General features: G+C 37.5%; 1 protein-coding gene across 1 annotated transcript in view; it reads left to right on the top strand.

The window, feature by feature from the left end:
* The window catches only part of MORC1 (MORC family CW-type zinc finger 1), a 148,995-nt gene that overhangs the window by 110,801 nt on the left and 22,569 nt on the right, over positions 1–15,625 (top strand). Inside the window, 3 exon segments of the mRNA XM_033124165.1 lie at positions 1,770–1,878; positions 13,218–13,287; positions 15,402–15,468. Coding sequence (XP_032980056.1) covers positions 1,770–1,878; positions 13,218–13,287; positions 15,402–15,468 — 246 coding nt within the window.

The following is a 15,625-nucleotide window of genomic DNA, read 5'->3' as shown; positions in this document are numbered from 1 at the left end:
GGAGCAGAAATTGAGCTTACACAGTTCAATACTCCCAAGGGGACATGCCAAGAAAGGAGTAAGAGTAAGAAGAAAAGAAAGACTAGATAGAAACTTGAGGGATTTTAGCATCTTTTGGCTAGCTGTCAGATGATGTGTGCACAGGTGATTGTGAAGGAGTAGCAAGAGCAGTAAGAGAAGAAACCAAGAATCTGTTTTATCATTAAAGCCAAGAGTGGAGGATAAAAAGCAATGGTAAAAAGCAGTTCAAGAAGAGGTTATCAGAGGGGCTAAATTCTATGGAGAGGCCAAAGGCCTAAAAAAAGTCCATTGACTTAATGATCTAAAGGTAATAAGAATGATCTCAGGAAGAATTTTATTGTATTTATTGGAGTGAAGAGGGTAGAAGATTAGAATGAATTGATTAGAAAGTGGGAGGTGTGAAGAAAGGGAAACAGGCTAGCTGTCAACTCTTACAAAGGTAAGAATACTTCACTTTAGAAGACATTCTATACTTACAGAAATATAGAAGTGAGGTGGCTAGATCAGGAGACTGTGTAATTCTTTATAAACTGTTGAAAAATCACTTTAATCAGGTTTTAAACTTCAATTGAAACGACTTTCAATTACTTGAGGATTAGTTGCAGTAAATTTTTAATATCCTGTCCAGTAAACACAACACTAGGCATTACAACAACCAGAGGAGGTGCAGAAAGTGTAATTAATTTTAATGTTAGCCTAAGTAGATGGAATTAGGAAGGCAGATATGCTCTCAGTAAATCTTATGATGTACTCCAAAAGCTTGATAAAAATGGCTCTGGAATTAACAAATGTGTGAGCTTACATGTACTGCACTTCAGCTCTCTTAATACAGGTACTTAACTGTTCTTTCTAGAGAATGTTTTTATCACACCCTGGTATTTCTCAGAAGATTCTACTTTTTATTTTTATCCCAACCCACTTTGCCCCCATTTCCTGAAAACAGGGCTCCCAATAGAAGTAATATTCTTATTGTTTCCTACATCTGCAACTTTTAATTCCTTTCAATTTTCCCCCATTGTCCTTTATTAATTCATTTCACTCAACAAACAAAATATTAAGCATTTACTGAAGACTAAGAGATTGACACAGTTCTTGCTCTTAAGAAGCTAAGAGTCTACCTCTAGCCATAGCCATTCCAATCAAAGGAGATCTTCCCTGCATCATATATTTTCCATTCTAATGGTTTCCACCTTTTCAGGTATGAGGATATCCTTTCAATATCACACACACACACACACAAAAGAACAACTGCAGACATCTCATATAACACCAGGCATGTCTAGTATCCACTGATTAAGAATTACATAATAAGAGAAAGCCATCATAGATATTTTGAAATGAATGTATATCTTCACCCCCCCACCAACATCTACATACATTTTAAGAACAATGCACATGTCCATGTGAAACATTATTTATTCAGTATATAGGCAGTAATTCATGCAGATCCTTTGCAAAATACTGCAACGCCTTTGATTCACTGTTGAGCACACAGCCTACACCACTCATTTCAAACTTAATTTGTCTTATGATATTCTTTTTTTATTTTTGGCTGTCATTATTTAACCTTTATACATGCTTATCTAAGTCATATACTTCTTGAGAGAAAAGATCAGAAATCGAATTTCCTCTGTTTATCCTACAGAAGCCCCCTTCTGTACAAGAGTTAATAGAGGGTGAATGAAGGTAGTTTAATGTATACCATTGATCGCTACTAATCCGTCTATATTTTTTGTTAACACTTTGCTACAGGCCTCTTCCTGGGAAATGAAAAGAAAGCAGAATCAGAACCTTGTGCAGGAATGTAAGGCTTTGATTGAAGTGGAAACCAGCAACAGTGATCCAGATCTAATCCTGGTGAGATAAATTTTACCGCCTTGAGATTTATTCACGTTCGTAAAGATTAGAGGAATCCAAGAAGCATTTCACATGAGTAAATGTGCCTCAAAGTAATTGAAATAGTTAATGGAATAACATAGTTTCCAGCTGAAGAAATAAGACTCAGAAAAGTTAGTTACTTGCCCAAAGCTACACAAACTAGTAAAACTATAACTGCGACTTACACCTCCTGACCGCTAGGCCCATGATGCTTTTCATTTTAGTTACCAGGGTTTAACATTGAAACTTTAACATTATATAAATACATATAAATTATATCCATATAACTTGAAGGTCATCCCCAAATCTGCATGCCCAAAGTATATGAACCTGTCTGTAATCCGTAATACGAATTCTCACCAGAAAGTATAATTCGAAATTGACTTAAATTAGGCCATTGTCAAATAGTTCTGCTAAGAAAATCCTATTCAAGAAATACAGACATACTTTCCATTCACACCTGTAGATTATGTATCCCTGACTCTAACCTGGTAGTCTATTCAAACAGCTACATATCTGGACTACTCTACTGTAAACCCAACAGAGTTGCTTTGCCTCACTAAGCCACGTAAAAGCCCTTGGTACTTAGGAAGAATTGACTCAAGGACTGGCTGCCTGAGGAACATTTCGTCTGTGAAGCCCTGTTAAAGACATTGTCCATAATGTTATATAGCATCCTTTGTAGTATAATGCAAAAGTTCATTTAGGCATTAGGATTTCATGTCAGGAAAAAATCTATTCGGTATTTTCTTTTTATGAATTTTATTACTCACTATAGTTCTCTTTTTACCTTTATTGCCAAGAAGGTTATAGCTAAACTTTAATCTAAATAAGAATAACTATGGTCACCTAGATGGTTGCTATTTTTGACAGGATAATATAAGTGAGAGTATTAAGAAAAGGACCTGGCCTTATTGTACATATCTTTAGGTAAGGCACTGCAAAATGCTATTTGGAATTTTATAATAGATTTCAATTACAAATGAGCCAATAAAGTCTTCTGACGTTATCCCAATTTCTGTGTCCTTCAGCAGAAAATCATTGTCATAAAGTACATGGTAATTTGTTTCACTATAATTGTTTTTTCATTTTGGAAAAATTCAAACATAGTACAATCAACTCCAGTGTGCCCATTTTCCATCTCCAACAATGATCAACTCATGGATCCTTTTGTTTCATTCTTATCCCCTCTCCCCTGCCTCTATTACTTCCAAGCATCATAGCACTTCATCTATAAATTATAATTTTTTTAAGAAGCCATCTGAGGGGATGTTGAAAAGGTCTAGGAGAGATTTATGAAAGGGAGCAGGAAAGAACTTGCACATTGACAGTAAGGAACAACTAAATCAAGGACATGAAGAAAGGGAACACTGAAGTACTTTCCAAAGGAAAAGGGTAAAAATTTAATCAGATGCCAAAAAGGAAGAGAAAACTGCAATTAGTATAAACAAGACCACCACCACTTACCTCTGTGAGGTAGAATGCGATAATAGCAGTACCTGTGAACAGTACTAGTCACCACCTGCTTTCAGAATCTTCAAAATTTTGACGTGTTTTTCATGTAGCCATTGCTTTGTCACCTCTCTGGGCTTTGCCTACAGCAAGTGCTTTTTCATAAATTAAGTACGACATTTATATTAAAAATGTAGTCTTTTTCTGTAATGTTTCTCGAGTTCTTAAGTTCCTTGTGTGTATATGTGTGGTATCATTTATTTGTGTCCCTGTGCGCCTAGTAGGAAGTCTTGTTTTCAAACTCACGGTGTCTAATTAACTTGGATGAATGTGCATTATGCAGAGTTGCATATTAATTTCTCTTTGGCTATAGTTGCAATAACTTCCAGTAGGAAATAATTCTGAATGTCTATCTGTACTTTCTTAAACTCAGAAATTAAAAAAAAAAAAAAAAAAAGATTCTTCTTAACCCCTGGGCTCCTTCCCAGTTATCGTCTAACTGTAGTGCATGTGTGTGCATGTGCGTGGACGTGCTTTAATTCCGACCCTGCACCTGCCACATTTAAAGAAGGAAGGCACTCAGGGCTAACAGTGCTGCAACAGGTTATCACTTAAGGAAGAACAATTAGCTACCACACAGGACACCTCCCTCACTCCCCCGCCCGCCCATACACACCCATCCAGGTGGTTTCTGTTATTTTGGTGAATTTAACAGGGCTCTGGGGCTTATTTTCAGGTGTAATAGGTTCAAAAATATATGTTCTGCACACTGAAGAAAGTTCATCTCACTGGGATGATTCCCCATTATCCAAACTCATGAGACTATTGTATAAGACCACAATGGCAGTTTAGTCATTTAAAAGATAAATATAACCTCTCTCCAATTGGAAATCACAGACTAACTTACACTGGGCATTCTTTCCCTTTATGCCAATCTGCATGGGCTAGCCAACTGCTGATGAGTTATGTGCCTGAATATTCAAAAGGCTTCCAGCTCAAACAGCCTGCCGCGTCTGCCTCCCCCACAGAGATGACGAGGTGATGTTACCAGTGTGACCGTAACACTAAAAGGGCCCAGCCTCTTCACCCTGTGCACCTATCTATGAGTGAATTGTTTTATGTCGGATGGAGAATAACTCTCTTCTGATCAGCACATTCTTTCTTTTTCTGTCTTCATAGGGTCTGGCAGTCTGCCTTTTGAAAGGATTTTTTTTTCTTATTAGGGCACTTCATATCCCTCTCTTCCAAGTTTCGGGCACATCTCACTCTGGTTATCGTACTGACAGTTGTGCAATTTCAAGTGAAATGATAAGGATATTGTTTACTTGTCTGATTTATATTGAAACTGACCATTGCTGACTGTTTCAGCTATGTTATCATTCATTTTGCAGAATCACCTCACCTGCTGTCACTCACAGTTTGATCTGTTTTCCTAGCATCTTCCTCCTCCCACTCCCCCTAATTCTTGTTTGAACATTCTTCATGTTCCTTTCTCTAAGGCCTACAATCTATTGAAACGATTTAAACACACACACACACACACATACACACACACACACACACTCTTGTTTTTTCTTTTCCCGGTGGGATAATCCTTACTTTCTAGTCATTTTTAATATTTGTCTCTTTGCTCCACACTTTGTATCATATTCAACATGCTCCCAAATCATTCCTGTGGTGTTGGGCTTCATTTTCTTCATTTTCAGTGGCTTCTGATCACATACTTTGTTGGTATCATTTCCATGGCATTTTTTCCTTTTTCATGTTAATTTATGCTTGGCCTTTTAGTCAGCATAGGCTATTCTTTTTCAAAGTCTGTGCACTGAGAGTTCTTGGTAAGACCTTGCATGTGATTTGGAGCTTTGGAAGTCTCCAACGGGGATGAAGTTAAAACTCCAGCCATTTTCTAGAGATTAAAAAACTGTCATGAAAATAATGAGGAGTTTTCTTTTAAAGGACATCTTAATTCTCTTCAAAATGCCCTAGACATTCTCCCAGGTGGACCTTTGGAAACAATATGTGTAGGGCTATCAGTCTGCACTGCAGAGAACTTCTTTCATTATTTTTCACAATCTTGTTAGCACAGCTACACTTTCCTCCACCATTGCAGGGTAACTAGTTGATCCAGATTTATTATCTCTGACCCTGTATTTTCTGAAATTCTACTGTGTGTATGTGCGTGTGAGTTTTAGTTGAGTTAACCTTTCCTTTATTTAAGCAGCCATGATGAAATTCAGGTGCTGTGTCTCACATCGTCTCATCTAATGCTTTTAATCACCTGAGGAGGAAGTACTCTTTTAATCCCCATTTTACAGACAAGGAAAATAAACTCACTCAGGGTCACACTGCCAGGAGTGGTTACCTTGAATTCTAGCTGTGTGACTTCAGCTCTCACTATCTGAACCACTCCTTATGACTTTTCTCTTTATCATCCATCTTCATAGTCTGTCCTCCATATCAATTCAACTAGCCTATTCCACAGGTTGGTTGCAGTACACAAACATACCTTACTCAGGGGTGAGGATTACAGGTACAAATACATACTGTATTGATTAACATTCAGCATTTTGGCTCCTACGGGTTTCCAGAGTTCAACAGGTGGGCACTCACCAGGCAAGAGTCTTCCATTTATTAAAAAAAAAAAAAAAAATCAATCCATTATCTGCTCCTTGCCAAGATTAAGCTAACTTTCCATTAGCCCATTTTTCTCCTTATCCACTCTAAATCTGACCTATACAGTAAAATTATTTTCTGCTCAAGACCGGGCTTTTCTCCTTCCAGTCAGCCTAAGTCACATAATAGTCATTCAGATCATCATCTCGGGGATGATTCCTGGAAAAGAGCATCCTTTTCTTTGCCCAAGATTATCGCTCTAGTTACATGTTTGTAGTCATAACCTTACCACCAACCCCTCTTATGAACAGATGTCACCTCACCTTTGGCCTCCAGAAAATCCTATTATTTTTCATTTCCCATGCTCAAAACACATACCTTGACCTCTCTTTTTAACAAATACTGAATATTCTGAACTGTTTCTATATTAAGCATTTTCAAACCCATGTGTCAAGTTCAAACTTGTCTCAGTTAACCCCAGAAGGGAAGGAACTAGAAATTCTTTTATAACACTTCTTATAAATGTCCAGCCTCCATCAGAGGGATCAATATCTGAGGAAAAGTTACTGTAGTTCTGCTGTACTGGAGCAGTGCCCTGTGGTTCTGTTGTAATTAAGGGTTTGTCTAAGTTCAATTAAAAACTCTGGTACACTGCCATGTGATAAATTGGCAGTTCAGCTCTACTTCAGGCAAAATTTGGCATATGAGCTCCATACCACCCCGGTGCTCCTCAAAGTGATGTATTATGATTAGCTGTCACTGCACTATGCTTAACAGAAGCAAGAAAAATAAAAATGAAGCAATGAAACTAGATTACCAAGCATCCTAACAAAGAGGCCAGCAGTCTCAACTTATGTCATCAGATGAGATATAAGAAACAAGTCTACAGACTAGATATCCTAGGGGATCTGTTCTGAAAGGGAAGTAGGAAAATTAGGTCGCCAGACCACGACAGATGGGCAAGAAAGCAAATGATTAATTTGAAGAAAGCTTCAAAATTCAGGAACACCAGGGGAATAAAATTACCAGTACCAACAGTAAGTTAGAGAAGTTAGGTAGGGATAATTAATTTGCTGACTCATGTTAGAGTGATAAAAGTACTAACATTTTGTTATTCATGTGTTTGCTTTTATTCATCTCGGTGGAGCACGTACACCAAATTGACATTATTCAAATTATCTGACTCTAACATGAAGCAACATTTACCTTCTCCTAAATACTGATGTTTGTGTTTTTTCACATTTTGTAATAATCTTCTTTCAGTTACTGCTTTGAATGTCAGTGGCAAATTCAGATTGTTAAAACAGTGAAAGAATATCTATGGTGTGGTTATTTAAGGTTAGGTTAGACCTGTCTGTTCAATAACCAGGAACCATAATGCCTTTTTGGTTTGACTGACTTTAGCCCTTGTATCATCTGTGGTCATTTAAGTCTTTTTGGCTTGCTCCTGGCCTTCAGAGCAGATTGGCAAATGAATTTCATTTTCCCAATCTGAAGACATTTTTTAAAATGTGATGGCTAGATTACCACTGACAAATGTATTTTAAGAGTTTTGCAATGGAGCCTCTGGTATTTACTGTGAAAGAGGTGTCTAACCTCTTTCCAGTGTCTAACCCAGAGTGTGGCACTTTCTGGAGTTCAAGAAAGGCATACGAATAAAAGAACAAGTGGATGGAAGTATCTTCCTGTCTCAGAACTCACCTATGTCCTTTACCAATTATACCTGGGTTAGCTCTTTGGATGTTATTCAAAATAGGCTGATTCTGGCTCAAGAAAGGCATCACCCCATTCGGAGTCCCTCGGGTCATTGATAGGACTTCTGTAGTATTTTATGAAAGCCAAGGAATGTATAGAAGAGCTGATGAGTTTCCAACATTTAGGTTTATGCTCTATGGTGGCCAAACAAACAACAAACACCCAAAATGATAACTACAAGTACTCTGTTTTGGCATCAGTACTATATGACAATAAAACAAAAAGATAGTTCAGTAACCCAAAAGAAGACTTTAAAAAAAGAAGAAAAGCAAATAACTTGCCTAGCTAGTCCCTAACAGCTAATTTTTCTGATTCCTAACAGATTTTTAATGGAAAACTGCATTGATATTGCAATAACATGATTTCAGATGATTGAAGTTGCCTTAATTTCAAAAGCAGGCCATTTCTCAGTCATTTTTCTGGGTTGGTGATGTTACCATTGCATCTATATGAATCTGTATGATGCTGTGATTATTACTCACAGTGTCAGAAATTTTATGAGCAGGGCCAGCCCCTTTACAAGATACGAACCAGAGTTGCCTCAAGAGCTTTAGAGGAAAAATCATCTATCTTCACCTTCTACAGCATCATTTATTATCTCACCAACAAACTTATAGAAAGACAGAAAAACAATATGTGATACAGTCCCTGACCTAAAGGAAAATCTCCTGGGTGACTTATAATGAAACTAAATATTCAAGTGCCAGTGTGTGGACAAACCAGCAACCACGCACCAATTAAGACACATTTATTCAACAATACTATGTTAAATATTTTGAGGGACACCAAAAAATAAAATAAAATACAGAGGGTGCCAAACAAATTATACAAATTTAAGGAAAAAAAAACTTTATTAAAATTGTAATACTCAATATATACTGACAGCAAAAGATGAATATAACTTATGTGTATACATTTTTTTGGCACCCCCGGTCTATGACTCTTAAGGGGAAGGAAAATTGGAAGTCAATTTTACAAAATCATGAGATAGCAATATGTTATGGAAAAGAGACAGGCTTTGCACTCTGATACAACAACCCAGCTTGAAATTCAGACCTACATGCCACTTGTCAGTTGTATCAACTTTTGATCTTCTGTTCTTATCTGTAAAATAGGAATAATATTACCTGCTTTTAAGGTTGTTATGAGAATTAATGGGGTGATTTGTGACAGAATGAAAATCACTTTTTGTGTTACAAAAAAATATTTTTAAACTGCTTTCTGTAATTCTAAAGAGAGAAAATTCAGCCTTTATTGGGTGGGTCAGGAGATGGGAGTGAAGAATGAAAATTGAGAGCATAAAATTGCTTGTGCAAGAAAAGGGAGAGCTAGAGAGTGACCCTGTGTCATGTGTGTGAGTGGGATGGTGGTGGATTATGTCCAGATAACTTAGAATCACTTTGAGAAGAGCTTTGAAAGCCAGATAAAGAGTTTGTGCTTGAGGTAGGAAGAAGTTAGGAGCTTTAGGAAGGTTTTAGAAAGAACACTTAATGATGAAGATTTTGTCTAAAGAAATAACTTTGTGTTATAAAAATATTGTGATAATGGAGCCATACTGGAAAGAGAAGAAACTATTAAAAAAAAAATTCTGAGTATATTAAGTGTCAGTTACTGTCCTAGATAGTGGGGATGGAGCATGGAAAAACAACATGTCCTCATGGGGCTTCCATTCTAGTGGGAGAATCAGACAGTAGACAAGATAAGTAAATAAAATACATTGTATGGTAGTTAATGATAATTGCCAAGTAGCAAAATAAAGCAGAGAAAGCAGATAGGAAGTGTCAGTGTTGGGTGTGGCGAGGGTGAGATTCAATTTGTATAAAGTAGGCAAGAAAGGTCTGACTGAGGGGATGTTTGAGGAAAGACTAGAAAGAAATTGGGGAAACAAACAAATCAGCAGCAAACAAGTCAAAGACCTTGACAGGGAGGGTGCCTGGACATTTGTGGGAAAGTGGCTAGAGAGGAGAAATAAGGGTGTGGAGTGAAAACAGTGGGGCCCAAAGAGGCAGCGTGGCTCAGTTGTGCAGGAATTTTCTCTTACCTGTGTTATTTTTCTTTACAGAACTTAACGTTACCTGACATTATATTACATATCTACTATTTTATTGATTTTCTATCTCTTTCTCCATCACTAGAAAATAAGCTCTATAGAGGCTGGACTTTGTCCCTTCACCATAACAGTGTCTGACTCAAACTGGGAAACAGTTTTATTGAATAAGAATGAATGAAAGGGAGGAGTCTAGAACCTAATGTTAACTATGAAAGAGTGAAAACAGAAAGGGCCTTTGAGTTAGAAATGAAGACATTTACTGGTTTGGTAGCCTTTATGGTTCCTTGATAATAATAAATGCTTGGGGGCGCTGTAAGTTGAAGCACAAAGAAATAGAAGGAAAGAAAACAGATAAAGTGATATCAACCAGTTCTTAAGCTTCCTTAACAATAACTGAAATAGGTAGGTGTTACACAGCTGACTGTGATATGTTCTTTTTCCTTCCTCTAACTTATTTATGATGCATTTACCCTCTTAAATATATACTTCACAAAATTGAGTATGTGGTATTACACTGATCCATTGCGTTCCTTGGAGAACTGACAAATCCCATCCTGCTCATGGTTAACATAATTTTAATCAAGGTATTGAAAACCCCATGTTAAGACTTAACTAAATTCTCATTTACTGTGTGGGAGGTGTTATCTATTTCACGACTGAGGTAAAATCTTAGGAAAAAGATATCCCAAAACTGCAGAATATGAAACATAGTTAAGCCTAAGTGACTGGAGCACATTTCTATAATGAAATGAAGTAATATATGTGTCATGCAGGGTGTCATGCGGGGTCTCAGCTCGCTCCCCACATAAGAACGCAGGATATGGTGAGGCCAAAAAGGAACACCCACAGAGCCATAGATAGGGGAGTCATACCACTATATTCGCACTGGCGGCCTAATTGGAGACACAGGAAGCAGGAGCCACACTATCTGCAACCTGCCGTCCTCTTCTCTCTGCCAACCAACCTCACTTGCTAGCTGCAATCCGCTGTGCTAACTGCAATCCACTCTTGCTAGCTCAGCCAGCATCTTCTTGCTAGCCCCCATTTTCTGCTAGCATAGCCACAGCAGTTATATTAGTGGCCAATGGCTCACTGGTTACAGCTGATGGCCATCCAATCACAGTTAATGGCCATTTACTACCCGAGTGAGCACCTTTCCACGTGAGGGCCAGAGCCTGGAAACTGCACTCCTGGCTCTGTCCCCACACTCCACTCCTACATGGTCTTGCCTCACAATATGTGAAAAAGCTTTGTGAGTAGTATCAAAATATGCGAATAGTGTCATTAAAAAGACAACTACATGTCTCTTGTCTCAGCTTGAAAAAATTCAGACCTTCAAAGCTACAGCATAATAGAAGGGAGCATCCTACAAACTCAGATATTTATTTACATAGTGTTATTTAAAAGGAATACTATGGGCTGTGAATTGTTTATCTAAAATCTTTTAAGCATTTCTATGCCAAAGAAGAAAGAAAACACGGGGGAAAAAAAGAAGAAAATCTCTCTTGCAATAGAGATGGTAAAGCTTATATTAAGCAACATTTTGGGGATGAGGGGACATATCTGATCCTCATGGAAACAGCCTTCACAAGGCAAAGCTCAAAGCAGAGAACTAAACAATAAAATGCAGAAATAATTTCATGAGACTGTGTTAATAACACCACCAACAAAAGTTCCCTGCTGGGAGTCTTCTCATTTTTATTAATCTTGGCTACTGCCATCTTGTCTACTTTTCACCGTAGGAAAGATTTTCAGCAAAGAAAATGAACACATCCTGAGCAGAATCACCATGTGTTATAACAAAGGGTTTATATCTTAAGGCATTATATAGTTCCTCTTATAAGCTTAATCTGTCGTTGCTGTTAACTATTGTGGGAAATTGTCTATGCTACTTATAAATGAGTCAAAAATATTTAGTTTAAAGTTAGAGACACTTAAAGTATGTAAGTTTTCCTTATGTATCAGCACATCATAAGAAAACTTTGAATTTTATGATACATCAGAAATAAATAAGATATACATTTTAAGGTCATTTTGCAAAATTAATTTTTTAAAAAATATGTACATTCTATTTACTTCCTGGAGCATGAATTTATTTACAGTGTTAATACAAAAATATTTTGAAATGGACAAAAGTAGCTTAGAATCAGTTTTATCTATTTTCCCCTACTTACAAAGCTTTTCTTTCTCTTGATTTGGGTAAAATAGAAAATAGCAACGTTGCATACCCTCACAGTTCTTTCATTGCTAGGCTGCATGTGTGCCCATTTAACCTGCTTCCTGACAGCACAGTTTCCAGAATGCCATGTAAGATATATACCTATATTTTCTGGCAGGGGAGAAAAGGAGGTTTGATAGCCTCTCCCTCCCATGTTTGTTGAGCAGGGTAGAGAGGGCATGAAAGACATACATAATGCGTAAGCTCCAGAAAACTGACAGCTCCACACCTTCCACCAGGTACTGGAAGTAGGGAACACGGTTGTGTCTTCCTGCATGTTCAGGGGTCTTCCCTATTTTCTACTGCTTGTCCCATCCTCCCCCACCTTCTCACAGATTTACAAAATATATAATATAGGGAGCAGTATGGGTATGTTTTCCTGAAGGACGTAATCTCTCTCTCTCTCTCTCTCCCTCCCCCCCGCCCAAAGAAATGCATTCTCAAAATATGTTTGTTTTGTGTAAGCCTTGTAAAATGGGTCTTAACAGGGTTCCTAAAGTGATGGCCTAGCTGCTGAATGGCACATCCACCCCCCAAATCTACCAACCCATCTCTACCCCCACCCCTGACATCACACATACAGATCCCCTCATTTTCAGGTGCCCCCAACCCTCCTGGCTCTTGCGTTCAACACATTAAAGCTCTGTAACCCCCTTTAGACAAATTTCCCAGGATCCTGTGAAAAGACAACATGTCCCTTCCCTCAGTATTCTAGGAGAGCTCCCCGCCCCCATCTTCTTGTCCATCATGCTCTGGGGCCTCAAGCCCCAGACCCCAACTTCCCCAAGGTTTTCATTGCACTGCAGTTGAGTTCTACTGTGTCTGCTCTGTAGCAACCAGGCGTGTGGTAAGCCTCCTCAGAACAGCAAGGGCTCCTAGCTGCTCCAACTGAATCAAACACTTGGCTCATTTGTTGGAGTCGTTGTTACATCCTTGTAAGATACGGATTTTTAAAGATAGCTGTACAACGATTGGCAGAAATGTAAAAATCCCTTTAAAGAAATGGTAGAAGTAAATATGACTGTTACAATGCGAGCATCCTTGAGATGCATGGCAATACAATGTTCTACAACACGTATGATTGTCTCCCTTCATAACATGCACATAAAACTGTACTTCTGGCGATGCTGTGGTCTCTTCTCTGATAGGGACACTGAAGTTCAAGGTCATTTTTGCAGCCTATGTTTCCTCTGTTTTTGTTCAGCTTTAAATAAAGAGCTTGTTTTTCAGGTTTCAAATCAAAGTAGTGCTGATGTATCTTTGAAACAAGAAGAAAAGGAAGTTTCTCTTATGAAAAAAGGTAAAAAAAATTCAGTTTACATGCATTAGCTATAATGTTTGAATGTTTTTCAATGTGACTTATGTGACATATCTTATGTGAGTGATAGATCAGAAGTTTGGCAGCAGTTTGGATTTTTAAAAAATTAAATTTTGCTGTTCCAGAAGTGGGAGGCGGGGTGGGTAGAGGGCTGCCAACCTCATGGGTTTTGAGGAGGCAGAGACACCTCTTGTCTGAGAATTGTGCCCCTAACACTGTCACACTGACTGCAACTCAGAAATTCGTGGAGGATGGATATCAATCTATAATTTTCAGAATCCATTTCAAAAATTATAGTGACATTCTCCTGTTTTCAATCATTTAGTCCTTTTCCTACTTTTCATGATTCCTCTGAGATCACTAAGACTAGTTCAACAAACACTAGTTCCTTCATGTTCTTGAGATGTAATTTGTCTCAGGTGAGGGACTTTAATTTTTTTTAAAACGTAAAGTTGCCATCTTATAATATTCAATCCAAAGACAATTTCCTTGGATGGAGAAGCTGGGAACAAACTGGACTCAGAAAAATTTATTTTCATAAATAAAATGCAGGTTAGAAGACATCAAAAAAAGTTTTTATTTTCTTAGTGTGCATTCATTATTATTGCTATAATTCTTTTATTATATATTATATCATTACTAAATGATTCTCTTCTAATTTTATACCACTGAGCGTAAACAGTAAGTCTATTATTTTTGTTGTCATTTTCTTATTCTGAAATAAGTTTTAAAGACTTTATTAGTCTCATTAGCAAGTCTCAGCTTATTTTGGCTTCATCATTCGTAACCCTTTTTGTATTGATTCATGCCATGATTTTATGTCCACTTTTGGTTGTAAGCTCTCCCTCCCTTCATACTTTGTTGTTTAGGTAGCTTAATCAGCCATTCAATCACATCTTTATATTTGAACTCATTAGTGAGGTTCCTAAGAAATCATACTTTTTTTTTTCCCATCTTAATTAGAATAATTTGCAATTTCACAACCAGGATTTCTTTTGTAAGGGTCTCTTAATTTTAAAGCCAGTCTTTTATAGAAATTTTTGACTATTAACATGCCGTCAGGCATGTGCCTGTTGGGTTTACAAAGTATAATGGAAAAATTGTTAGTACAATTTTGATCCTAAAATTAATATTTAATTTCAAACACTCAACCTAGGTTTAGAAGGGACAAATTGTGAAATACTTCAAATTACTGTAATTATAGATTAGTTGGCTATTGGGTTAAAAATTTTCACTTTCCAAGTCAGGGAGCAAAATCAACAGAGACTGCAGTGTGCTTGGGAAACCTCTCTCTATTTTCTTGTATTTCCTTAACGGAGGCAGACGGATCCTCAGCCATTCACCCACTATGTAAAACTTTCCTTGTTGCTGTCCTGTTCCACTCGGCCCTCAATGGTCCTAAACTTGTGGGCCAGGGTTGACTGGGTGGAACAAGCTATTTGGATAGATCATCACAAAGAATTCTAAAAAGAGATGAAAGAAGCACACATTGACTTACTGCTTATACTGTCCCCAAGCACTCTTGAAACCAGCCCAAGGGGATCAGAGCATTTCTGCTTCTCTGTGGACTGTAAACAAACCACTAATTTCTCTGAACTACAATTCTGAGGTTCTCTGAGTGAGAAGTCCTACTAAATGACTTTAGGTCTCTTCCTGCTGTAAAGTAAGACTCTACTAGAGACACATGCCTGATTGGGATCTGTCAATGTCCTTGAACCTGAGCCCGAAGTGGAATAGAGCCCGAGAGGGAAGGCAGGTGGTTGTCTGGGCAGAGGCTGGTGAGAGAGATGAATTGATTGGGAATCCCAATCAAATCACCGCATGCACAGCAATAGCAAATAATAAGCATCATTAAAAAGAAATGACAAAAAAAGTTACAGAGGCTTTGGGATTATTGTACGCACTATAAACACTTTATTAAAAGATTGTTATAAATTGCCTTGAGAACATATTGGTGCAGTTTTACAAAAGGATGTTTGAATACAAAGCCGAATTATATATAAGTAGTTAATGAACTGCTAACACTTCTTTCTGTTCACTTTATTGTGCGATCATGAAAAAATGATTGTCTTCATTTTGTCTATGCTCTTTTGAAGAAAAACAGGAGCTGTGCAGTGATACTGCAGAAATAAAGAGAGATTCTTCATTACTTAACTGGGAAAGGTGAGTGTACTGCAATTATACAAAATCCAAGTGAGTGAAATTATAGTGCTGAAAAGTAATTATCAATGTTTAAATACAAGAAGAAAGAAAATAATAGCAACAAGCAAAGGCAATTAAGAATGGAACCAAACTTTACAAAGGAGACAAGAAAGAATAG

Source organism: Rhinolophus ferrumequinum, chromosome 2, assembly GCF_004115265.2.
Source record: "Rhinolophus ferrumequinum isolate MPI-CBG mRhiFer1 chromosome 2, mRhiFer1_v1.p, whole genome shotgun sequence".
Classification (NCBI taxonomy): Eukaryota; Metazoa; Chordata; class Mammalia; order Chiroptera; family Rhinolophidae; genus Rhinolophus; species Rhinolophus ferrumequinum.
Note: the sequence above shows the minus strand (reverse complement) of the source record. Positions and strands in the feature narration are given on the sequence as shown.